This window comes from Podarcis cretensis (assembly GCF_951804945.1).
Source record: "Podarcis cretensis genome assembly, chromosome: 2".
Taxonomy (NCBI): Eukaryota; Metazoa; Chordata; class Lepidosauria; order Squamata; family Lacertidae; genus Podarcis; species Podarcis cretensis.
In genome coordinates this window covers 112,422,902-112,447,611 of record NC_137171.1, presented here as the reverse complement: position 1 = coordinate 112,447,611, position 24,710 = coordinate 112,422,902, and the positions used below count along the sequence as shown (strand labels likewise).

The window sequence follows — 24,710 nt, the reverse complement described above, 5'->3', positions numbered from 1 at the left end:
CTTCCAGCCAGCCAGTTGGGCTCCAGGTAATTAAGCACTGACAGCTCCTTCCCTGCACCCAGGAAACAGGCTGAATCTTGTTTGTATCTTATATCTCTACCTGCTAGATCCCTGTGTTGCTGATCATGGTATTGGCCATACGGTTGCAGGTCTTTCAATTCTATGTCAATATTGTAGAACGAACACATAGAAATGCACTCTCCTTCACACTAGTGCGACGTTTAAGGGGCGCCTTGGTTCGACCCAAGTGCCCAGTGTTTTCTTTTTTCCCTTAGTGACTCCCTTGCAACTCTATTCTATTCCATCCCAACCACAGCTTGCATTTCGGGGGCCTTGGCCAGCTGACTGATGGGGTGGTTGGCCTGGACGATTTCACCCACAACAAAGAGCTGCGCGTCTGGCCAGGGTACGACTACGTAGGCTGGAGGAACAGCTCTTTCCCCAAGGGCTTCATCGAGATGGAGTTTGAGTTTGACCAGCTCAGAGCCTTCACTTACATGAAGGTAAGCGAGTGTCACGGTTGGAGTCAGGTGCGGGTCAGCAACAAAAAGAAGAAGTCACCTGAGACCAGTCCAGTTAATTCTTGATTCAGGGAAGCAAAACTCAGCTCGGGCCTAGTGGTGTCTCCGCAACTCTTTCCAGGAGGTCTTGCCCCGATGAAGCAGTAGCCATGACTTAAGGAGAGGGGAGCTGGTTGCAGCAGTAGCGGGAGACACCCTATATTCTCCAGCAGTCTGTCTCCACTCTGCTTCTTGGCTACTCTCCCCTCCAGCCTCTGCTTCAGCCTCAGAGTCGGAGTCTGAACTGCTCTCTGCCGCAGCCTCTTCCTGTTCACTAAACCCTGTCGCCTCTCCTGCTGCTGACATCTCCTCCCCCTTCCAGTCTGCTCCCTCTTCTCCATCTAACCACCCATCGTCATCCCACCAGCCTCCTTCTGTAGTTTTCAGATAGACGCGCTTTCTAACCTGGCCTTTAACGCTTGAGAACTGTGTAATCAGAACCCACTTTCCTCTTGTGACAAATAAGGAAAACCTGTAGCAGAAGCAGCTTTTAAAGCTCTGCTCCTTCCTTATAGGCACAGGTGCTGAGTTGCGCCCAACGTGTGTGTGTTGGGGGGGCCTGACGTCATGCGATGTGCATTGTATGTGTGTGTGACATTATGCGTGTCATCATGGGCATTGCACGCTGCTTGCGTGATGACTGTCGCATCGGGAGAGGCTGACCAGGCCTCCTTCTGATGCGACATTCATGCACTGATCTGCATGGTGTCTCCCCACATTTCATGGCCTGGGCGGCTTCCCACCAGGCCTCCTCTGTCCCCTTAAGATTGCAGGGGCTGAGCTCCATCCTAACAAACATGGGTGTGTGTGTGTGGCTGTAGAGGCCTCAGGCCCATAGTGTTGGTCCATCTGCTCACAGGGTTAGGGGAGGGTTGTGGAAGGCCTCTGAGACTCATGTCCCTGTGAGATCTCATGGGAGCCTCCTAGAGGCCTCGCATGACCCAGAGCCCTGTAAGCAAGGCGAAAGGCTTAGAAGTGGTTTTTTGTGCAGGGAAAACCCTGTGGGACACCCCACAAAATCTCTAAAGAGCCCCCATGGTCTGTGTAAGCTTGCAATCGTGTGAGTAAAATGAGCGTTCGGTTGCGTTCAACCTATAGACGATGATGGGGATGCCAGGGGAATAAGCTTGCTTCAAAATGGCCTATCCTCCAACCCTCTTCTTTTCCCCCCGCTGCCCCACCCCAGGTCCACTGCAACAACATGCACACGCACGGGGTGAGTGTATTCCGGCAGGTGAACTGCCTCTTCAAGCGCAGCCTGGCCACGGCCTGGGAGCCCACGCCTGTCTCGCAACAACTTGCCGTGGACGTGAGGGATCCCAGCGCCCGGTCCCTCACGGTGGACCTGGGAGGGCGGCTCGGCAAGTTCGTCCAGTGCCACTTCCACTTTGCCGGCGAATGGATGCTTTTCAGTGAAGTTGGCTTTCTCTCTGGTGAGTTGGGGTTGGTTGGCTGGGCGCAGAGCCATGCAGGTGGAGAGCAGAAGAGGCTGAGCGAGAGTTTGAACCCTGGTCTCCCAGCTCCTGGCCCAGCGCTCAAATTGCTATTCTACAATTGTTGTTACACTTATTTGTCATATCCACTCCTTTCGTCACTTGGTTATCCTTCGCATTTCCTTTTCCTTCCAGACGTTGTGGATGACCCCTCCTTCTCTGCCTCAAGCCGTCGCCCTCCAGTGATCGCTCTGCCTCACCCCTCGGGTCACGATGTTCCCATCTCACCGGCTCTGGGTTCTGCGCAGAGCGAAAAAGCCAACATTGGCTCAAACCTCACGCTCCAAGGTGAGTAGCCCTCAAACCTGAGAGCAAAGCTACCTAAGGAATAATTTCGCCCACCCTGAGCCCAAAATTCCACCTGTTTCAAAATGGCGGCGCTTGGAGGCCATGAATGGACTTTATTATTATGTTTCTCTGTTTCTTTTTAAGATCTGGAAAGTCAAGGGGAACCAAAACCAGGGCAGCCCATTGCAAAGGACGACAACAGCAACACCTCCATCCTGATTGGGTGCCTGGTGGCCATTATCCTTCTCCTATTGGTTGTCATCTTCCTCATCCTCTGGCGGCAATATTGGCAGAAGATCTTGGGGAAGGTAAGCTGGGCTGCATCACGGGAAGGATGATTCAATGGGTGGCCATGGTTTCGATCGCCCCAAATTAAGGTGGTCTTACCGCTTCGGAGTGGGCAACTTAAAAATCTGCATCCGCTTAAGTGCATTTAAGACTTTGTTAACTCAGCCCAACTTCTGCTGCCTAAGACACACCTGATTGCATTGACTGGAAATAGAATCTTACTTTTAGATATACAGTGGTGCCCCGCAAGACGAATGCCTCGCAAGACTGAAAACTCGCTAGACGAAAGAGTTTTCCGTTTTGGAGGTGCTTCGCAAAACGAATTTCCTATGGGCTTGCTTCGCAAGACGAAAATGTCTTGCGAGTTCCTGCGGGGTTTTTCCCTTCCCCCCCTTTTTCTAAGCCGCTTATCCGCTTATCCGCTAAGCCGATAAGCCGCTAAAAGCTGCTAAACCGCTAATAGCGCTAATCCGCTAAGCCGTCAATGGGCTTGCTTCGCAAGACAAAAAAACCGCTAGACGAAGAGACTCGCGGAACGGATTCTTTTCGTCTTGCGAGGCACCACTGTACTACTATAAAGGTTTGTTTTTAAAGCATGTAGAATTAAGGATCGCTCCCCTGTTGAGGAGCCCACCCGCTGCGTCTCTGCATGACTCACTGATCAGGGTAGGGCCTCTCACTCAGTGGGAAAAGGTGGCTTTGGACGCAGTAGGGCACCTCCAGTTAAAAGGATATCAGCTAGAATTTTCTCTGCCCGAGACCCTGGAGAGCCCCTTATCCTCACAACAACCATGCAGAGTAGGTTGGGCTGAGTGATAGTGCCTGCCCCAAAACCAGCCCGTTAGCTTCATGGCCATGGGGCTTTGTATGCTGGAGCCATTTCCGGAATGACACTGGCTTTCTTAGGTCTGCTGGGATTCTGGGGTGCACTTTTAGGGCACCCTTAAAAGGCTGCAAGGGGCACTAGGCCTCTTGGGTCCAGCTAACAGCCTACATGAATGGGGAACAGCTTCAGAATGGGACCAGCAACTCCCCTACAACATGCAGAAGAAGATTGGTTATGGAGGTCAAATGAACATTGGCCATGGAGGGCACTGACGACTGGCCGCAGAGAGCAAATGAACATGATTGCCATTACAGTGGTACCTCGGGTTAAGAACTTAATTCGTTCTGGAGGTCTGTTCTTAACCTGAAACTGTTCTTAACCTGAGGTACCACTTTAGCTAATGGGGCCTCCTGCTACTGCCACACGATTTCTGTTCTCATCCTGAGGTAAAGTTCTTAACCCGAGGTACTACTTCAGGGTTAGTGGAGTCTGTAATCTGAAGCGTCTGCAACCCGAGGTTCCACTGTATTTATTGAATGTATGACTGGGGGGGAGGATGTCTTTTGGGGCAGCTTGTCTGCCATTACCAATCTCCTCAGAAATTAACCTCTGATAAATTTCTGAGGGACCCAGCTTGGGATCCACCACTAGGTAGGCCAAGAGAGAGCCAATAGTTCTGGAATGATCTGAGGCGGGGGGGCGGGGGGGCGGCAGGAGAATCTGTGGGGTTAAAGTCCAGGGTAGGGTCTGAAGACACAGAAAGTCAGCACCTTTAGGAAGCTCAACAAGTTTGGGTTGGGTCAGTGCCTGGTGAACACCATGACAGGAAGGGAAGGTATAAATAAAGGGCTGTAGAATTGGGCGAATTAATGCCTCGAGGGCCTGAGCAATGTGAGGTTTGCTGTGTATATCCACTTCTGTCATGGCCTCTTGAGCGACTGACGCTTCCATGCCCCTTAGGCGCAACGTCGCATCTCGGACGACGACCTCACTGTCCACCTCTCGGCGCCAAGCGACACCATCGTCATCAACAACACGATGGGCTCCCACCGGCACTCGAACCGCTACGAGCGCATCCACTCGGGGGAGACGGAGTACCAGGAGCCCAACAGGGCCCGCATGAAACTGCCGGATCTGCCCCACAGCGCCGAGAACTCCGGTGAGGGGCCGGTTGTGGGATTTTGGGGAGGGAGGAGCTGAACTAAAACAGGGGGGACATGGTGGTTTTGCAGAGGAGAAGGAGAGGAGAACCGTTGGGAGAGCGTTTTTTAGGGGTGGCGTTAGACGGGAACGTCTGAGGGTCAGAGCAACCCAAATGCCTCATGGACACCTAGGTAAGTGGTCAGAGCTAGGGAGCACCTAGAAAACCTAAGCTCCTCCACTGGATCTTCGTACCATTGGCCTATCTAAACCAGCATTGTCTACCCTGACCGGAAGTGGTTGTCTGCGGTTTCCGATAACGTTTTTCTCCCAGTCCCTACTGGAGGGATTGAGCAGAAGCGACCTTCTGCATGCAGCGCAGGTATCCTGCTACTGCGTTGTGGCCCTTTGCCCAGATCATAGGGCGATTCTTCCCTGCCTCTTTTTGCTTGTTCAAGTGAACATTCTTGTTCTTGGGGTGTTGAATTCTCAGCCCAGCACCAAATTCCACACTTCTGCGGTATGTTTGTGGAAAGCTCAGAGCGGACTCGGCCGTTGGGAGGTGTGGGAGACTGCTGCTCGCCTCGCTTCGTGCTGAAAGGGACCACGGATGCTTAGGAAGAATCTTGAGCTTCCGTCAAAGCACCAAGGTCTCATTAGGGAGGGGAAGGGCTGCACCTGAAGGGCAGAGTGTGTGCCCCACAGTTTAAGACAGGGGTCAGCAAACTTTTTCAGCAGGGGGCTGGTCCACTGTCCCTCAGACCTTGTGGGGGGCTGGACTATATTTTTTGGGGGGAAATGAACGCATTCCTATGCCCCACAAATAACCCAGAGATGCATTTTAAATAAAAGGGCACATTCTACTCGTTGTAATGTATTTCTGTTTTTCCGAGTTAACATTTTAGGTGCTCGCATATTGATTTATTGAATTTATATCTTACCCAGGATTGCAAACAAATACACAATTTGAAAATGAAAACGTTCTAAAATAGTCTTAAAACAATTACAGTTAAAAACATAGAAAAGCAGATACCGTTAAAAACCTTTTGAAACCACTTGCAGGGGTTTTTTTTTGGTTTTTTTTTAATTATTCAAAAAATTAAATTATTCCACCCAGCGATTTCAGGGCTTTTCAGCAACAGTAATCTTAAGCCATCAAGTGCTTGGGGAAACAGGAATGTTTTCAAATTCCTCCTGAAAGTTAATAAAGATGGAGACGCTTTATGGTACTGTGAAGAGATATTTATGTTGGGAACAAGCCAAAACTACCACTTTGTGGTTAAAAGGAAAGGGGGTCGTTAATATTTTATTTTTATTTCCCATTAGAGTAACAAACCAGAGACAAAATGCCTTTAATAAACGACGACAAGGCAGGCCTTTTAAACGTGGATTAAAATTCACCACATCGTTAAAGGAGAGCTTTACTGACTAGTTTCCCAACTGAAGTGTGCCGCTTTATTGTGCAGTACTGCCAGCCACTATAATTCTGCAATGTATTTAGGCACCTCTTTTACTGGTGGAACACACTGCTAATCTTATGCAAGGGTCTCTTGGAGTTTAGTTCAGCAATTCCGGCAAGCAATGGCTCAGATTGTGGAGCCCCTGTGATTAACTCTCATAATAATAGAAGAGCTCTCTAATTGTGTGGGGTTTCTTGGGATGTCTAGAAGGCCAGGCAGAGGGAGAAAGGGGTGTGGGTGTCCAAGGCTTGTGGGAAGGAGATGTAACAACAAAGTAGATGAGCCCAACGTCACCACAAAATTTTAGGTGTTTTCTTGGGGGTGGTTGGCTTGCATGTGTCAATACAATATGCTGTATATTACTGGGCTTTTGCTGTGAACTGATAGCAAGCTGTGAATGTCTGGGTGACATTCAAGGAAGGAAAGAAGGAAGCAGTGTTTTTAAAAGGAGCCAGGAACCAATGGGCCAAGCTATATGTCCAGCAAAACCATCACAAGGGCCTATACCTATTCATACAGCAGAACGGTGGTCTAGCTTTTATAACACTTCATTGCATAAAAGGAGCCCTTGCAAGTAGAGAACTAGCACACCAAGAAGAAGGGTAGGTTTCTCTCCTTATGTGCTAGTTGTCTACATGCAAGGAAGAACCTTTTGCACGGATGAGCATTTGATAACGTGACACTGTCTGTGGTTATGAGTGGTGCAGTCTATGAGTGGAAGCCCAGCCAGATGGGCGGGGCATAAATAATAAATTATTATATTATATTATTAATATTATTAATATAATAATTTATTATTTATGCCCCGCCCATCTGGCTGGGCTTCCCCAGCCACTCTGGGCGGCTTCCAACAAAATATTAAAATACAGCAATGCATCAAACATTAAAAGCTTTCCTAAACAGGGCTGCCTTTAGATGTCTTCTAAAGGTCTGGTAGTTGTTGTTCTCTTTGACATCTAGGAAGTCAAGGTCTAGGAGGGACGTCATTTTGACGAGCGTTTAGCTTTGCTCAGTGCTTTTCCGTTATCTTGAGAGAGGAAGAAATGGAGAGGAGAACTGGGAAAGGAAGCAAAAAGAACATCTAAAAAAATGAAAAATATGACGAGGAAGAGAGTATGAGGATCCTGTATGTTCTCCACTCATTTGAAGAGTTTGGATTTGATATCCTGCTTTGAGGCCCAAAGGAGTCTCAAAGCGGCTAACATTCTCCTTTCCCTTCCTCCCCCACAACAAACACTCTGTGAGGTGAGTGGGGCTGAGAGACTTCAAAGAAGTGTGACTGGCCCAAGGTCACCCAGCAGCTGCATGTGGAGGAGCAGGGAAGCGAACCCGGTTCACCAGATTACGAGTCTATCGCTCTTAGCCACTACACCACACGTTACAACTGTGGCTGCCCCTTCCCACCATTACCGCATTTTGTTCTGTGCCCCCACCCTGTAGTTACTGTGTGTTCAACACATACACACTCCACCCTGCAGAGAACCCCACATTTCTGCCAACTACCCAGAGATTAGTTACAGTTGTCGCCCAAGGCCTAGTTTACAGGAACGAGAGCCAAGTTGGCGAAGCTCTTCTTGGACCACACCACTTCAGATTGCCGGAGGGAAGGATCACTTGGCGAAAGTGCTCTCCCGGAGCGTGACATGAAACCCCTGAAGGATGGTTACTCCAGAACCCTTCTACTTGACATTTGGTTTCTTCCACCTCTCATATCAGACAGGGGATATTTCCCAGCCCAACCGGGAGATGACAGGAATATAATAATAATAATAATAATAATAATAATAATAATAATAATAATAATTTTTATACCCCGCCCTCCCTGGCCAGAGCTGGGCTCAGGGCAGCTAACACCAATAAAATCACAATAAAAACATAATAGGGGAAAAAGGGGGGGGGGGGAGAAAAAAACAACAATTTAAAATACAGGTTAAAATGCAATTTAAAATGCAGCCTCATTTTAAAGTAGCTGATAAATCAAGACCATAAGGGGAGGGAAACATAAGGGTCAGACTGAGTCCAAACCAAAGGCCAGACAGAACAGCTCTGTCTTGCAGGCCTTGCGGAAAGATGTCAAGTTCCGCAGGGCCCTAGTCTCTTGTGACAGAGCGTTCCACCAAGTTGGGGCCAGTACTGAAAAGGCCCTGGCCCTGGCCGAAACCAATCTAACCTCCTTGAGGCTCGGGACCTCCAAAGTATTGTTATTTGTGGACCTTAAGGTCCTCTGCGGGGCATATCAGGAGAGGCGGTCCCATAGGTACATGGCATAGCTGTCAACTTACAGATTTGAAAATAAGGGACCAGCAGCCTCGAAAATAAGGGATCAGCAGCCAAAATAAGGGATTTTAGTCAGCCAGCAGCCAAACAAAGCCTCAAGCGGTGGTTCCCATAGTGCAGCAACCCGGCAAAGGGGATGCAGCAGGGGAAACCACCATCACCTCTCCGCTGGGAAGCCCTGAGCAAAGGCGAGTCCCCAGGCAACGCGGCCGATTTGATCAGCACAAGGCATGCAAGCTCCACCCCCCAGTCGTTCTTAGACTCCTTATTGGGTGAGCAACGCAGCCAAGCAACACAGTTGGAGCCTCCCTCCTCCCTGGCCGGCAGGGAGGGAGGGAGAGGAGCTGCTTCCTTTGAAACCCGGGAAATTTAAGGGACATCATCAGTGAGGGACAGCAGCGGGACACAGCGCTGGGATAAGGGACTTTCCCGCCAAATAAGGGACGGTTGACAGCTATGGGTGTGGCTGGTGATGGTTGACAGCTATGGTACATGGGTCCTAGGCCACATAGGGCTTTACTGGCTTCCTTGCAAGGACTTGGAGTGAGTTAGTGCAGGAGGGCTGGACAAGACTCCTTCCTTCTCTCCGAAGCGCTAACGATGGCGTGTCCCCATTATTATATTACACGTCATTTGGTGTCTGTGTCTCTGGCTGTTGTGTTTGGGACGAGAGCGCCCCGGCAAGGGACAGGGATCCCTAAAGCGCTGCCTCTTCTCTGTGTCACGCCTTCCCTTCCGTGTGCGTCCTTCCATCCGTCTGTCCGTTCCTCATCCGTCCCGTTTGTTTTCTCCGCCCGCCCTCCCCGTTCTCCCGACAGCTCTGCTGCTCAGCAACCCGGCTTACCACCTCTTCCTGGCCACTTATGCCCAGCCAATGGGAAGGCCTGCTTTCCCGCCACCCAACCGGGTTAAGCCAATCAACACCAATGGTAAGGAGGGCGGCCAAGAGGGCGCGACGGGGGAAAATCCTGGGTGGCCACATTCCAAGCTGAGAGAACCTTCTGCCTACTGCCATTTCTCCCCCTCTCCTGCCAGGGGGCGCTGTCTGTCTCCATCTCTCTTCCCACCCCCCCTCCCCACACACCATATGTCTGTCCCCAGTTCATTTCCCTCTTGTCTATCCTGTGCATGGCTAACCTCTCTCTCTCTCTCTCTGGCTCAGACAACGTTGCAACTTTCCGCTTTGCAGGTTCTGCGACGCAGCAGTTTCCGGGGTGGCTGGAGGGGGCGAGGATTTGTTTAGGGTCCCTTCTGCCCAGAGCTGAGATCCAACTGGCTCTTGCATTTGACACGGCTGCTGGGTCCCTGCAAAAAGCAGCCATCCTCAGCGCGGGGCAAATAATCTCACCGCGTTAGCTGGGCAAAGTGGACTCGCTCCATGTTTCCCTTACCCCTGTCTTTCCTTCCACACAGCGTGTGGCGCTGACTACATGGAACCGGAAACGGCGGGAAGCCAGCCAGGCTTCCAGAACAACGTTCCGCATTACGCTGAAGCCGACATCATCAACCTGCAAGGGGTGACTGGTGGGAACACCTACGCGGTCCCGGCTATCGCGGTGGACGCCCTCGCTGGAAAGGACATGGCGCTGGGCGAGTTCCCCCGGGAGAGGCTCGTCTTCAAGGAGAAGCTGGGCGAAGGCCAGTTTGGAGAGGTGAGTCCATCTGTAGGTGTAGAAGGATATTTTTTAAGGTGATGAAGGCTGCTTTAGATGATTGTTTCGGGGGGAAGGCGGGATGGACTTCTAAATAAACATAACAGCAGAACACAAGGAGAAGGGACACAGGAAAAGTACCTTTCGCTGAGTTAGACCTCTGGTGCACCAACTCTGCATTGCCTGTCAGGGGCATCCAAAGTGGTTCTCTCCACATCCTGTTGAATTTTCAGCTCCTGTCATCCACCTCTCCCCATATGATTATTTATTGAATTTATTTAAGAGCGGTAGACTCCTAATCTGGTGAACCGGGTTTGCATCTCTGCTCCTCCACATGCAGCTGCTGGGTGACCTTGGGCTAGTCACTCTGAAGTCTCTCAGCCCCCCTCACCTCACAGAGTGTTTGTTGTGGGGGAGGAAGGGAAAAGGAGATTGTCAGCCGCTTTGAGACTCCTTAGGGTAGTGATAAAGTGGGATATCAAATCCAAACTCCTCCTCCTCCTCCTCCTCCTCCTCCTCCTCCTCTTCTTCTTCTTTTTCTTCTTCATCACCCTATACCTGGAGGTCTCAGGGTGGTTCACAGAAAAGATCACAACATATATGATCAGAATAAAAACAACCTAATAACAGCCCCCACCACCCGCGAAAAGAGTCATCTGAGCCCTTCTTTGGGCTCTCAAATTTCAGCGGTGCCCTGCGTGGCATTATAATTTGGTGCCTCCTCCCCACCTCTCGTGCTCCATTCTAGACCATTGTCTTGTGCCTGCAGCGTGGCACCCAATGCCACCCCAAATCTGTCTCTCTGTGCCCCTTCCAGGGGAGGTCTGGAACGGGCCTTTTCAGTGGTGGCTCCCTTCTTGTGAAATGCATTATCCAGGGAAGCTCGCCTGGTGCCGTCATTACTTAACTTTAGGCACCAGGCAAGAACTTGGGCTTTTGGTTATCTGGGGCCTCCTTCAGTGGGTGAGATATCTTAGCCCTGCCTTTTTAAAATATGAATGAGCTTCTTTGCTTTGTTTTTATGCTGGTTTAAATGTATGCTTTATTTATTTCCATTGGAGCTATCTTTTGTAACAAATCAGCTAATTAGTTTAATCCTCTTCACTGGCTATTGGCCATACCATCTGAGGCTGATTAGAATTGGAGTCCCAACAACATTGGACAATCACAACATTGCCTTCTCCCGGCCTTGCTGGCAGTAGCATCTCTCCAGAATTTCAATGCCCCTGGGAGATGCTGGGGATTAAACTGACCTACTGCCTTTCCAATAGTCAATACAGGTAAAGTGCAAAGTTTTTAAAAAATATTGAGAAATATCATATCCTATGTTACAGACCCGAGAGGATCTCAAAGCAGCTTGCAAATGATTCTCAGAATAAAAACCATGCTCAAATCCATTACAGCAACAGAAATTGTATGCATGGAACCGAGATTATTCAGGCAGCGTTGCTTGCCCTCGTCCTTCTTCCCTGGTGTCTCCATGCTGTGTAATTGACATTTCTTAGTTGTTGTTGTTTAGTTGTTTAGTCGTGTCCGACTCTTCGTGACCCCATGGACCAGAGCACGCCAGGCACTCCTGTCTTCTACTGCCTCCCGCAGTTTGATCAAACTCATGCTGGTAGCTTTGCGAACACTATCCAGCCATCTCGTCCTCTGTCATCCCTTCTTCTTGTGCCCTCCATCTTTCCCAACATCAGGGTCTTCTCCAGGGAGTCTTCTCTTCTCATGAGGTGGCCAAAGTACTGGAGCCTCAGCTTCAGGATCTGTCCTTCCAGTGAGCACTCAGGGCTGATTTCCTTCAGAATGGATAGGTTTGATCTTCTTGCAGTCCATGGGACTCTCAAGAGTCTCCTCCAGCACCATAATTCAAAAACATCAATTCTTTGGCGATCAGCCTTCTTTATGGTCCAGCTCTCACTTCCATACATCACTAATTCCTTAGTTAGTCAGCCCTATAATTAAGTGCATCGCCAAGGCTCCATAGTTCTTAGTGGGCAGTTTTCTTTTGTGGGAATACGTTCATCAACCTCTGCTTCTTAGTTTACACGTACTTTCATAGGGCTTTAAAAATGTCAGGCGAGAACATGCTAAGGGATGCTGAGGTTTTGCACTTGGAAGACTTCCCGTCTGCTCAGGACAAATCTGTTTCACAAAGCTCCTCTGTTTATGACCTACGCCACGTGGTGAAGCAAGTGTAAATAATAAGCTGAATATCTAGGGAAAAGCAAGGCCAGGAAAGACGTAACAGTTGAGAGGCTGGGAAGCTGGGACCCCCAAGGGTAGAGATGGCCTGTGCTCTCCAGGTATGGCTGGGTTACAACCCCATCATACCTGAGCACTGGTAATGCTGACTGGGGCTGATCTTGAGAGCCACAAGTTCCCTGCCCTTGTGGCAGATTTCCAGAAGTCTTTGGCTTTTGACCCCTTTTTTATTTTTTATTTGGAAAGGATGGAGGGTGCTGTGAAGCCCAGAGCGGGTGGGTGGGACATTTTGTTTTGTTTTTGCTTAAGGCAAACATATCTGGTCACCGGGTGGAGCCACAGGTCAGTAGGTGGGGCCATAAGTACCAATTTTGGAGTCAGGTGTGGAGCTTGGCGAGTTTAGGCCACAAGGGGGTGGAGCTTAACTGATCAAGGGAATGGAGTCAATGGAGGAGGGGATGGGGAACACCTGACAAACATGTGCAGTTTTCACAAACTTAAAGGTAAAGGGACCCCTGACCGTTAGGTCCAGTCATGGCTGACTCTGGGGTTGCGGCGCTCATCTCGCTTTATAGGCCGAGGGAGCCGGCCTACAGCTTCCAGATCATGTGGCCAGCATGACTAAGCAGCTTCTGCCGAACCAGAGCTACAGCAGTACCTATTGATCTACTTGCACTTTGACGTGCTTTCGAACTGCTAGGTTGGCAGGAGCAGGGACCGAGCAACGGGAGCTCACCCCGTCGCGGGGATTCGAACCGCCGACCTGATCGGCAAGTCCTAGTTTCTGTGGTTTAGACCACAGTGGCACCTGTGTCCCTTTCACAGACTTACTTGATTACCAAACCTGAGCTAAAATACCGAATAGGCAGGTAAAACACCCAACAGTTGGCAAGTGCATTTTCACATGAAGTGTGGGAATGTCACAACTGGCCCTGCTTGCTTTGTGATGGAGTGACCAAGTGATGGAGAGGGGCGGGGAGGGGAGAAGATGCTGGTTTCTTATTCTCTTCCTTCCTCCCAGAGTCACCAGGTTTGTTTTTCCCTTAAAAAGGTCCACTTGTGTGAAGTGGAAAACCCTCAGGACCTTCCGAGCCTGGAGTTCCCCTTCAATGTGCGCAAGGGGCGCCCTCTGCTGGTGGCTGTGAAGATTCTACGCTCTGATGCCACTAAGAATGCCAGGTAAGTGTACAAACCTCTCTGCCTGTGTGTGTGTGTGTGTGTGTGTGTGTGTGTGTAGTTTGGTAGCCTGATCTTCCATAAAATTTGCCCATGCCTCATCACTATCATTTTTAATTTGTATACCGTCTTTCTATCTTACAATACTCAAGGCTGTTTACAAGCTGAAGGAACAAAAAATGTACATCTTATAACAATCTAACGCAATACAAAAATGTGATAATAAAACCATTCAGGTTGGTGGCCGCCACCTGCCTCCTATGGGGGGCAGGTTCCACAGTTTAACTCAGGCATAGGCAATCTCGGCCCTCCAGATGTTTTGGGACTACAACTCCCATGATCCTTAGCTAACAGGACCAGTGGTCGGGGATGATGGGAATTGTAGTCCCAAAATATCTGGAGGGCCGGGTTTGCCTATGCCTGGTTTAACGGATTGTCTGGCCCTCTTCTGGAAGAGATTTATCTAACCTCACGTTCAAAACATCTGCTAATGGGATCTCTGCAATCCTGGGTCCTATCACTTCAGTATTTCCCTCTATTCTCTATATCTTTATTCTCCTGCTTCCAGTTTTGTTCTGACTTGCCTTTGAGCAGGGGCTGATGTGATTTAAGGGATGTGATTGTCCCTGGCTGGGCTGCAGGCCCTGAGTTAGGCAGGGACCTAACAGCTAGAGTCAGCCCCATTCCTGTGACCACCACTATCTCACCTCCTCTGCTTGAAACCAGCCTGGGAGATGCTATGAGTGGGGCACCTTGTCACAAGTGCTGAGGCAGCACTTCCCAAACGTTTCTGGGCAATCGGGATTTTGTCAGTTGCCTAATTTGTACCAGTTTGCAGAATTCGGGCTTCACGGTTGCCAGATGTGGGCTCAACCAGAACCAGGGCTTTTTCGGCTGTGGCCCCGATCTGGTGGAATGCTCTGTCACAAGAGACTAGGGCCTTGCGGGACTTGACATCTTTCCGCAGGGCCTGCAAGACAGAGCTGTTCCACCAGGCCTTTGGCCAGGGCACAGCCTGACCCCCTCCTTTGGTAATCCTCACAGAACTCTAGCCCAATGGTTGCCATTAATTTGATTTTAATTTGATTTTATAATGAATTGATTTTAGAATGCTGTGTTACTTTTATTGTTGTTAGCCGCTCTGAGCCCGGCTTCAGCTGGGGAGGGCGGGATATAAAATAAAATTTTATTTTGTTTTGTTTTATTATTTTGTCAGGTTTCGCCAACCACCCTTTTTTTCTTTGCGCCTTCATCTTTCGATCTGCAGAACCCTTTTATTTGTTTATCCCTTGTAACATCTCCTTCTTGCCTGTGAAGGAACGATTTCCTGAAGGAGGTGAAGATCATGTCTCGACTGAAGGACCTCAACATTGTCCGGCTCCTGGGCGTTTGTGTGAGAGACGACCCCCTGTGCATGATCACAGAGTACATGGAGAACGGAGACCTCAACCAGTTCCTCAGCGGACATGAGATGGAAGACAAGCTGGGCGGGAGCCCCAGCGGGAAGCCGACAATCGGGTACCGACTCCAAGCTAGGGTAGCTCAGTCAGTAGAGCATGAGATGCACAATCTCAAGGTCGTGGGTTCGAACCCCACGTTGGGCAAAACGATTCTTGCATTGCCCGGGGGTTGGACTAGATGACCCTCGTGGTCCCTTACAACTGTGATTCCATGGCAGCAGAATCCAACCCGTTTTGCCTTGGAAGTCCTGCCCTGATGGCGTCGGTCGTCAGGTGTGCATTTCAGGTGCAGCAGTTATTTTTCGGACGTTTCCGAGGCAAGGGGTTAACAGAGACTACCCTTTCAGAATTTTTTACCAGCACTTGCTTCTGCATTTAAGAGGGCCGTTACTGTTTTTAAGTGGTAGAAAAGTATTGTGTTTGGCAAGCCGGTGCCTAAACAGTGTAGCTTGAGGATTCGTGAACAAGGCTTTGTAGTTGAGCATTTTATTTTTTATTTTTTTAAGTACTTTTTATTCAAGTTTTGAAAATACACATGTCTATACAAATATACGCTATACAGATCATCATATCACCCAACTTACAAGCATACATGTAGATATACAAAAGCATACATGTAGATATACAAGCATACATGTAGATATACAAAAAAGGAAAAAAAAAGAAAAAAAAACAGAAAAAAAAAAACCTTTGGACTTTAGTTAGTCCTGGACTTCCCTCCACCCTATTGGTAAGTATCAAATAATCCTACATTCACGTATTTTGAGCATTTTAAAAGCAGCTACCTGAGTCTTTAGTTTCAAAGGTTGAATTTCAATTTCGAAGTCTCTGTACGCATTTCAAAATATGTGTGGCATTTTGTTCTCCCCACCCTGCTCCCCGGCCAAGACCTACCAAAGTAAAAAGTTCTGAGCCTGCCAGCAAAGAGTGAGCTTTGATATTCCTCTGGATCATAGCTGTCAACTTTCCCCTTTTCTTGTGAGGAATCCTAAGGGAATTTCCCATAAAAAAGGGAAACGTTGACAGCTATGCTCTGGATTCATAATTCACTAAAATCTTGAGGGAAAATTCCGTCCCATTCAATTGCATCCCGACTTGATTAGTTGCTTTCCCTGGAGGCCGGCAATTTATAGAGGTACCCCAGTGTCTGATGGGAATATCACTTGCATCTCATCGGTCTCAGGGGAGTGTTCCTGACGTGCCTTTCTCTCTCTCTCTCTCTCTCTCTCTCTCTCTCTCTCTCTCTCTCTCTTTCTGCTACTTAGCTATCCTACCCTGGTCCACGTGGGAGCCCAGATTGCCTCAGGAATGGCCTTCCTTGCCTCCCTCAACTTCGTGCACCGGGATCTGGCGACGCGGAACTGCCTGGTGGGCGAAGGCTTCACCATCAAGATTGCTGACTTCGGCATGAGCCGGAACCTCTACGCTGGGGACTATTACCGCATCCAGGGCCGGGCAGTGCTGCCGATTCGCTGGATGGCTTGGGAATGCATCCTTATGGTGAGAGCACCGCTTACAAATAATAATAACAACAACAACAATAATAATAATAATAATAATAATTTATTACAGTGGTACCTTGGGTTACATACGCTTCAGGTTACATAGACTTCAGGTTACAGACTCCGCTAACCCAGAAATAGTGCTTCAGGTTAAGAACTTTGCTTCAGGATGAGAACAGAAATCGTGCTCTGGCAGCAGGAGGCCCCATTAGCTAAAGTGGTACCTCAGGTTAAGAACAGTTTCAGGTTAAGAACGGACCTCCAGAACGAATTAAGTACTTAACCTGAGGGGCAGTGGAGGACAGGAGTGCCTGGCGTTCTCTGGTCCATGGGGTCACGAAGAGTCGGACACGACTAAACGACTAAACAACAACAACAACCACTGTACAGTAGTGCCTCGCAAGACGAAATTAATTCGTTCCGCGAGTCTCTTCGTCTTGCGGTTTTTTCATCTTGCGAAGCAACCCTATTAGCGGCTTAGCGGATTAGCGCTATTAGCGGCTTAGAAAAAGGGGGGGGGAGGGAAAAATCGCAAGAACTCGCAAGACGTTTTCATCTTGCGAAGCAAGCCCATAGGAAATTCGTCTTGCGAAGCACCTCAAAAGACCGAAAACCCTTTCGTCTAGCGAGTTTTTCGTCTTGCGAGGCATTCGTTTTGCGGGGCTCACTGTATTTCTACCCCGCCCATCTGGCTGGGTCTCCTCAGCCACTCTGGGCGGCTTTCAACAAAGATTAAAAATACATTAAAATAAAATAAAATTTTTATAAAGCAGGGGTAGGAAGCCTGTGGCCTGCTGGATGTTGCTGGGCTACAACTCCCCCAATGAGATCCGGAGAGAGCCAAAGGTTTTTCCCATGCCTGCTTTGAGGGTCGTCTCATACGCTTTGCCTCTTCCCTTTTTATTTGCCTCGCCTCTGTTAGTTGCCGTTTCCCTGTTCAAAATGGAGTCGCTTTCGGTGGGCGGCAAAAACGACTGAGAGTTTGATATGTTAAAGATGGACGGTCTCGCCTGCACTGTGCATTTAAAGCGATACCACACCCCTTTTTAAAAAGGCATGGCTTCCCTCAAAGTACCCTGGGATCTGCCATTCGTTAAGGGTGCTGAGAGCTGTGGTGGGGCTCCTGTTTCCCTCAAAGATCTTCAGTTCTCAGAGTGGTGGTCAGGAGTGAGCCGGTAGTAAACAACACTGTGCAAGTTGGAGTTAAAACTTAATTCTGTTGGAAGTCTGACTCCTCTTCCCCTCACTCCTCCCACCCTCCTGCTCCAGCTTCTGCCTCTCTGATTCTGCCACTGGATCTCCCAGCTCACTATTTATTTATTTTTTAATATAATTTTTATCAAGTTTTCTAATTTATATTTCAAAATACCCATTTAAACAACCTTAAATCAGTGAGTTCCCTTCTTCTCTTTCCGTGGTTCATTTTGCATACCATACATCCCTTCATATTTTACATGAACTAAACCATTCAGTAATCCATCATTACACCCATCAAAACTTATTTACACTGTTGAATTTATCTTGTTGCTGCCAGTGTTTTAAAATGAACACAATTTTCACCCATATATCCAGTAAACATTTTCCAGTCTTCTTTAAACGTACATTCTTTTTGTTCTCTTATTCTATATGCTAAATCTGCAAGCTGTGCATGTTCCATCAGTTTAAGTTATATAATAATAATAATAATAATAATAATAATAATAATAATAATAATAATAATATTTTATTTATAGCCCGCCCATCTGGCTGGCGGCTCCCAGCCAAATATTTAAAAAACAATACAGCATTAAATACAGCATTAATTTGCCATTATTCTTTGGTTGGGACCTCACTCATTTTCCATTGGGCTAACAAAACACAGGCCGCAGTAGTGGCATACATAAATAGTCTTTTTTGACACCTGGGAATTTCCCTCTGAATTACGCCCAACAAAAAGGACTCTGAGTCCTCCCAGCTCACTTTTCCCTGTTCCCTCTTCAACTTCCGCCACTTCCTCCTCCCTCTGGCCACTCATCGTTGTCCCACCACCAATCCCCGGGCTCTGAGTCTTCTTTCCTTGGGGGTTTCCCCAGCTGGTTCCTGTCACCATTCCTCTGCAGTCCAGCATGACAGTGGTTTAACAGCCAGTGCCACTTCCCAGGGAACTCTGGAAACTGTAACTCTGCAAGGGGAACAAGCCCTCAGCACCTTTAACAAACTACAGTTCCCAGGATCCTTTGCAGGGAGCCATCACTGTTTTAAAGTGACGCGACACTGCTTTGACTGGGGCTTAGGTCTTCTAAGTGCTTGAGGTAAAGGGACCCCTGACAATTAAGTCCAGTCGTGAATGACTCTGGGGTTGTGGCGCTCATCTCACTCTATAGGCCGAGGGAACCGGCGTTTGTCCACAGACAGCTTCCGGGTCATGTGGCCAGCATGACTAAGCCGCTTCTGGCGAACCAGAGCAGCACATGGAAATGCTGTTTACCTTCCCGCTGGAGTGGTACCTATTTATCTACTTGCACTTTGATGTGCTTTCGAACTGTTAGGTTGGCAGGAGCAGGGACCGAGCAACGGGAGCTCACCCCGTTGCAGGGATTCGAACCGCCAGCCTTCGGATCGGCAAGCCCAAGGCTCTGTGGTTTACACCACAGCGCCCAGTGCTTGAGGACGAAGGCAGAAATTGAGGGATGAACAGGGTGGGGAGTGCCAGGACCACCAAGAAGTAAATATGGCCTCTGTTATTCACCTTCCTGCTCTGTTTCCCTCAGGGCAAGTTCACCACAGCCAGCGACGTCTGGGCGTTTGGCGTCACACTTTGGGAGGTGCTTATGCTGTGTCAGGAGCAGCCCTACAGCCAGCTCACCGACGAAGCCGTCATCGAGAACGCCGGCGAGTTCTTCCGGCACCAGGGCAAGCAGGTAACAACAATCGGGGAGTCTGGCTGGAGGCGATGACTTCTCCAGGAATCTGTGCCGCTGGGGCGGGTGGGAGGCAGATCAGGAGCTATGAGAAGATTTCTGGGTGATCTGCAAAAGGATCTGGGTTCCTCAACATGGCACCTATGTGCACAATAGCACTCTCAGACACACAACCCTGGGCACCTGCCCCTCCATTATTATGATTATTATTGTTTTAACTTGGTAGGTGTGGGTGTTTTCATTGTTTGATTGGGAGGTTACATGAACATTTTTGTGGTCTCTGTTTTCTTTTGTGTTACCTTTTTTCTTGAGAGAGAGAGAGAGCATCGTCAGTTAGTGAAATGGGTTATTTTCTTTCGCCGCAGTGGTTTATTAGATTTCCAAATGAGCCCCTGGGCTCCAAAAGGGTTGGGGGGTTTCTCCTGCAGTGGATCACTTCTGACCCCCGGTTGTTTAGCCATAGCAACAACAACAACAACACCAGTGAAAGCTTTCTGAACTTCCTTCTGCATGAGGTGGCTGAGATTAGAGAACGCTTGGGGGTAGAACCACCAGTGTTCTTTTTGTGTTTATTCATGCTAGCCACATGCACTGCCCAGGTCCTGTTATTTACATGTTCCTGAGTATGTGCTTAGAAGCTCCCATCCCTTGATGCTGTAAAACTCCCCCCCCCAACACCCATTCACTAGCACTTCCCTTCTAATCCAGAGCTCCTCCTCTCAATCCACTGGGACCCTCCCCCAAATTGGATTCCTCCCATGGGCCCAATTTCTCGCCCCCCAACCTGCACCTCCAGTTCTCCGAGCTCCTCCCATTCCTCCTGGTCACATGACTTGCCTTGTAATCCTCCCTTTTCTCCCTCCCTCCCCAGGTCTATCTCTCTCGTCCTCCTGCCTGCCCGCTGGCTGTCTACGAGATGATGCTGAGGTGCTGGGCGCGAGAGGCTAAGGACCGCCCCTCTTTCCAACAGCTGCACCGCTTCCTGGCTGAAGATGCCCTCAATATGGTGTGAACCGGATTGGTGCCAGCCAGCGGAGATTATGTTTAAGGACTCGGGTTGCGCCACAGAGACTGCTGAGGGAGGAGGCAGGATGTAACTCAAGAGGGCCTCAGGCTCTGGGGTGCCTGCGGGGGGCATCTTGTCTGCCCATCCTTGACTCAGCCTTGGTTGGTCCACCCATTGCTCTCCATCCACTCCTCAATTTGATATTCTCTCTCTCGCTCTCCCTACCCCAATTGCTCCATCACTCTCTTCTGCTAATCTTTATCAGTCTCTCAAACATCTCATGATTCAGCACTGCCATACATTTCCATCACATTTCCCCTTCTCTGTTTTCTGGCCTACCTATTCACATACGTACCCAATTCTCTTCCCGTCCTGGTCCCCTCTTCCTGTCTGATGCACTTCTACTTTGATTCAATCAATCTGCCTTAATCTGAACAAACTTCACCAGTACCCACATGTTGACTGTGTTTCCACTGAATTCGTTTCATCTGAAGACCTTTTCTGTTATTCCCCTGTATATCCAGGTTCTCAAAGTGTGAGATGAGCCTCCCACTAAGGCAGCACGGGTTGTTGTTGGGGTCTGCTAGAAGGCCCTCCCTAACCTCATTTTATCAACACTGTGCCAGGTTACATGAAGTCTTCTGATTGGCCAAGGAGACAGAATGCTCATCCACTCGCTTCCATCTGGGCAGTTCCATGCTAGGTACAGTGTCCCTGCAGCTACGATAGATGGCTAAGTGTATGAACTTGGCCCCTCAGCTGCAGTATCGAGGGTGTGTGTGTGTAATGACATCTCCCTACTTTACTGGGTTCCTGTAACGTTATTGAGATAAAGCTATGCAGGACACTTCTGAACATCCCCCAAAACTAAGAATGAATTCCATTCTGAACTTCATTCTGTTGGGCCAATGTGACAGTGCTGTGATTATGAAAGATTTTCGGTGGAGCAGCACCTCTTCCCCCGAGGACCATGAAACACCAGGATCCCGCTGGCCAAGGTCTCAGAGCGAGGTTTAGGAGCCTCAGGAAGGTGTAGCCTTCTCCACCTGACCAGCTAGGATATGGGCGACTTTACAGACCTCCAGCTGTGGATCCTTATTGTCTCTCTCTGTCTCTGGGTGTAGGTGACTGCCCCTCAATACAGCCCACCATGCCAGATGGATTAGGAAGAGATGTGCCTATGTTCTAATACGTTCTCCCGTGTGTGTGTGTGTGTGTGTGTGATTTCAGGAGGGGCTGGAGAAGCCATGTCCAAAATCCCGTTTTTGATGCAGACACTTGGTGGATGCTCCCATCCTCAGACATTTGCACATAGCAGTAGGCAGAACAACCGCATGCAAGGGTCTCTTAGAATTGTGGAATTGTGAGTCTTTTCTGCTGCAGTGCGGGGATCTTTTGCGCAACTTGGGGCTCAAACCCACGACCCTGAAATTTAGAGTCTCATGCTCTTCTGACTGTGCATGTTCCAGCTATCGTGGGTGCAAATGGTTAGTGTTAGTTAGGGGGAGCCTGGAGGGGGTAACAAAAAGTTTCCCCCCATCACCACAACCTTGCTTTATGGAGGCTCAGTATTTTACCCTTTGAGAACTTGGTCTATGTTCTCTTTCCCACCCATTCATACTCTTGCCCCAGAGAGTGTGACTCTCTTAACTGCCATCCCTTCCTGAGAAAGTTGGGTGTGGGCGACTCCACACCTGGGGGGCTACATTTCTGCCTTTGAGTTTCATTCACAACTGGACTGACACTGGCTGAACCAATAAGGACCCTTTGTTCTGAGCACACTGGGATTAACTGAGCACTGGATGTTTGGAGAGGCTGGAAGAAATGATTTTGAGGGTACTTCGCCAATCCATTGTAACTGGGAGAAACCAGTACTAGCTGCTCTGTAGGGGTAAGTGGGGTGGGAGTGGGGGGATACCTCTTGGTCTTGCCCACTTCGATGAGGCAAAGAGGCAGGAGACCAGGCTGGCAAGATCTGGCGAGGCTTTGGGCTGGGTACAATCATGGCCCGACCTCTAAAAGGGAATTGACCCAGGGTTTCCAAAAGGGCCGATTTTCTGTTCTCCCTTAGCCACGTGCCACAGATCCGTGCCATGCCCGGCTCTCCTATCTCATGAATTCATTTCCCCTCCCTTTCCTGGAGACTTGAGGTGATGTGATTGTAGATACTGTACTGCACGAAGCAGTGGCGAAGGGACGCACTTTTTCAAAGCAAGCAGAGGTGCTGAGGGAATCGATCAATCCCCCCCCCCTTTCTCTCTGCGATTCCATTGTGGAGACTCCCCCGAGACGTAGCCTGAAACTCAGCACCACGGTCGTGCTCAGCGGCAGTGGGATCTGTCCGCATAGAAGCCTGTGCTTCGATCTGTGCTAGATCAGGGGGTGTCTCTACACAGGAAGTTCCTCTTAACAAGTAACCCATGCAATAAGCTTTGCCGGTGCCAATGCCCCGTTTTAGTGGGAAGGAGAGGGAAATAATGTTTTTTCTTCCTCCCAGTGTTATTGGGTTTCCTAATTAAAGTTAAAAGTAGCATTTCCCGTCGACTAAGAGCGGATCCGTTTCATCAAGCGTCTTTCAAAATTTAAAGCTTTTTGAATAGATAGTTGCAGAGAGCATTTATAAGTTAGGGGGTGGCAGATTATCAAAGCAGTAACCAAGAGAATACAAAGATGGCAATGAAATCTACCAAGCACCGTCCTTCAGAAATGATGCCGGGGCAGTGCAAGCCAACGTCTGCTCACTCAACGTTCCACTTAGTTCACTGGGGCAAACGCCCAGGTCCATTTGCAGGGGGTTTGCAGCATAAGTCCGATCCCATTGTTTTCAATGGGATATATACACCACAATCCTAAAACGTTCAATCGAGAAGGAAGTCCCCGTAAGTTGAAGGGGGTTTTCTTTCACGTGAGCGCACATAGGATTGCAGCCTTAGTCATGACTTGCTTCTGCTTAACGAGGACAAACTAATTTTTTTAATTACATATTTTCAATGGTGTGAAATGACTCATCATAACTAGATGTATATTTCTATTTCAAGGAATTTCAGGGGTGTGTTATGCCCGGCGTTACTTCTCTGATTTGTTGCCTCTACGCAATCTTGTCGAATGCCTTTTTGTGTGTGCGTTTCCCTGGGGAATACTTGTAGCTGTTTGCGTCTCGTTTGTACTGTGCATCAGGATGTGTATATATTTGAAAAGCAGGAGAAAAAAGACAGAATTTTTACACTAATATATAGATGTTTGGGGGTGGTTTTTTTTTTTTTTAGTCCTTTCCATTTATGTGGTGAATAAAGCGCTTTGCATTTTGTACAGTCCTTTTGTCACAGTTTGTCTTTGAATCAGGGTGGGGCTGAGGGAGGGGAATGTGGCGCTGCTGATAGAAGTACTGCGACTCATGCAACACGTTGGCGATTAATATACACAGAACAATTATTATACATACTTTATCAACCTTCTGAGAAAAATATAAAACATTAAACAAAGCCACAAAGACTTGCGAACTACCCAGCCAAAAATGAACTTATAATGTCTGGTTTCAATAGATTTTTCAAATGCTTAACTCGGTCTTTTAGATAAATTCATGAAAATACCAACAACAGGTAAGTTTGGTGTTATTCATAATACCGAGAGATGCTAGTAGAGTTGTAGATAGATGGTAATAAAGTTGTAGACAATAAAGTTGTCTTTATTGGGGCCCTTTAACTGGGGCTCACAAGTAGCACACTCCCAAGATAGTTTTCCGGGCTTCTTCAGTGGTCTAATCTCAAAGTCTTGATACGTATATTGATATTCAGTCTTATAGAGAATACTCTTTCTTGGCTTAAGTTTAAGAGACTGATTTGCTTAGCCTTGCTTCTTGCAAGCCCCAGTTAAAGGGCCCCATTACTTGGGACTGCCAGGGCGAAACAGGTGCAAAACGCCAGCACCCTGTCGTCTACAACTTTATTGATCTATGTAAGAAAAGATACCTAGTTAACTCTCACAGGAGGGAGGTGAAGGTTAGGCCCTCCTTTCCTTTTATTTAGACCCCAAAACGTCCCGTCCCCATCATTTTAAGCTTCAATGGTGCATGTGCTCGATTGAAGATGGTCCTCTTAAAAGATGAATGAACAGTTTCTCCAAATCGGCCTTGTTGGGCTTGGGAATCTGCTATTTCTTAATCTGGAGAAAGCTCTCTCTGGATTCCAAACACAACCGGAGCCTTGGCACATTCCCCGTGGCACCAGGAGCCCGATGGGATATGAATCCCTCTCCCTTGCAATCATGACCCTGCCCCCCCAATCTTTTTAAATCGCTTTTTAAATTGCCAATGGTTTCTGGTGCTGGTTTGCCAGAGAAGGGAGCAGCAACCAGGACTCCTTTGAGACATTGCTACAGCAGTGTTCCATGTGGCATGGATGCTAAGAACGAATTCCTATGCCCCACAAATAACCCAGAGATGCATTTTAAATAAAAGGACACATTCTACTCATGTAAAAAC

The 24,710-nt window shown here is 48.5% G+C and overlaps 1 protein-coding gene and 1 long non-coding RNA gene across 5 annotated transcripts in view; one reads left to right on the top strand and one right to left on the bottom strand.

Annotated features, from left to right (window-relative positions):
* DDR1 (discoidin domain receptor tyrosine kinase 1) overlaps positions 1–23,544 on the top strand; it is a 107,007-nt gene extending 83,463 nt beyond the window's left edge. For 3 of the 4 annotated variants that reach the window (XM_079959455.1, XM_079959454.1, XM_079959453.1), the window contains exons 7-18: positions 317–503; positions 1,747–1,993; positions 2,189–2,341; positions 2,486–2,649; positions 4,416–4,614; positions 9,151–9,261; positions 9,746–9,984; positions 13,238–13,365; positions 14,680–14,880; positions 16,088–16,322; positions 19,075–19,224; positions 20,096–23,544. In XM_079959455.1, the coding sequence (XP_079815581.1) occupies positions 317–503; positions 1,747–1,993; positions 2,189–2,341; positions 2,486–2,649; positions 4,416–4,614; positions 9,151–9,261; positions 9,746–9,984; positions 13,238–13,365; positions 14,680–14,880; positions 16,088–16,322; positions 19,075–19,224; positions 20,096–20,236 (2,155 nt within the window). In that variant the 3' untranslated portion in view covers positions 20,237–23,544. The remainder of the gene's footprint in view (positions 1–316; positions 504–1,746; positions 1,994–2,188; positions 2,342–2,485; positions 2,650–4,415; positions 4,615–9,150; positions 9,262–9,745; positions 9,985–13,237; positions 13,366–14,679; positions 14,881–16,087; positions 16,323–19,074; positions 19,225–20,095) is intronic. The other variant, XM_079959456.1, reaches the window with a different exon arrangement.
* The window catches only part of LOC307209207, a 232,941-nt gene that overhangs the window by 174,547 nt on the left and 33,684 nt on the right, over positions 1–24,710 (bottom strand). The gene's annotated exons all lie outside the window — the stretch shown is intronic.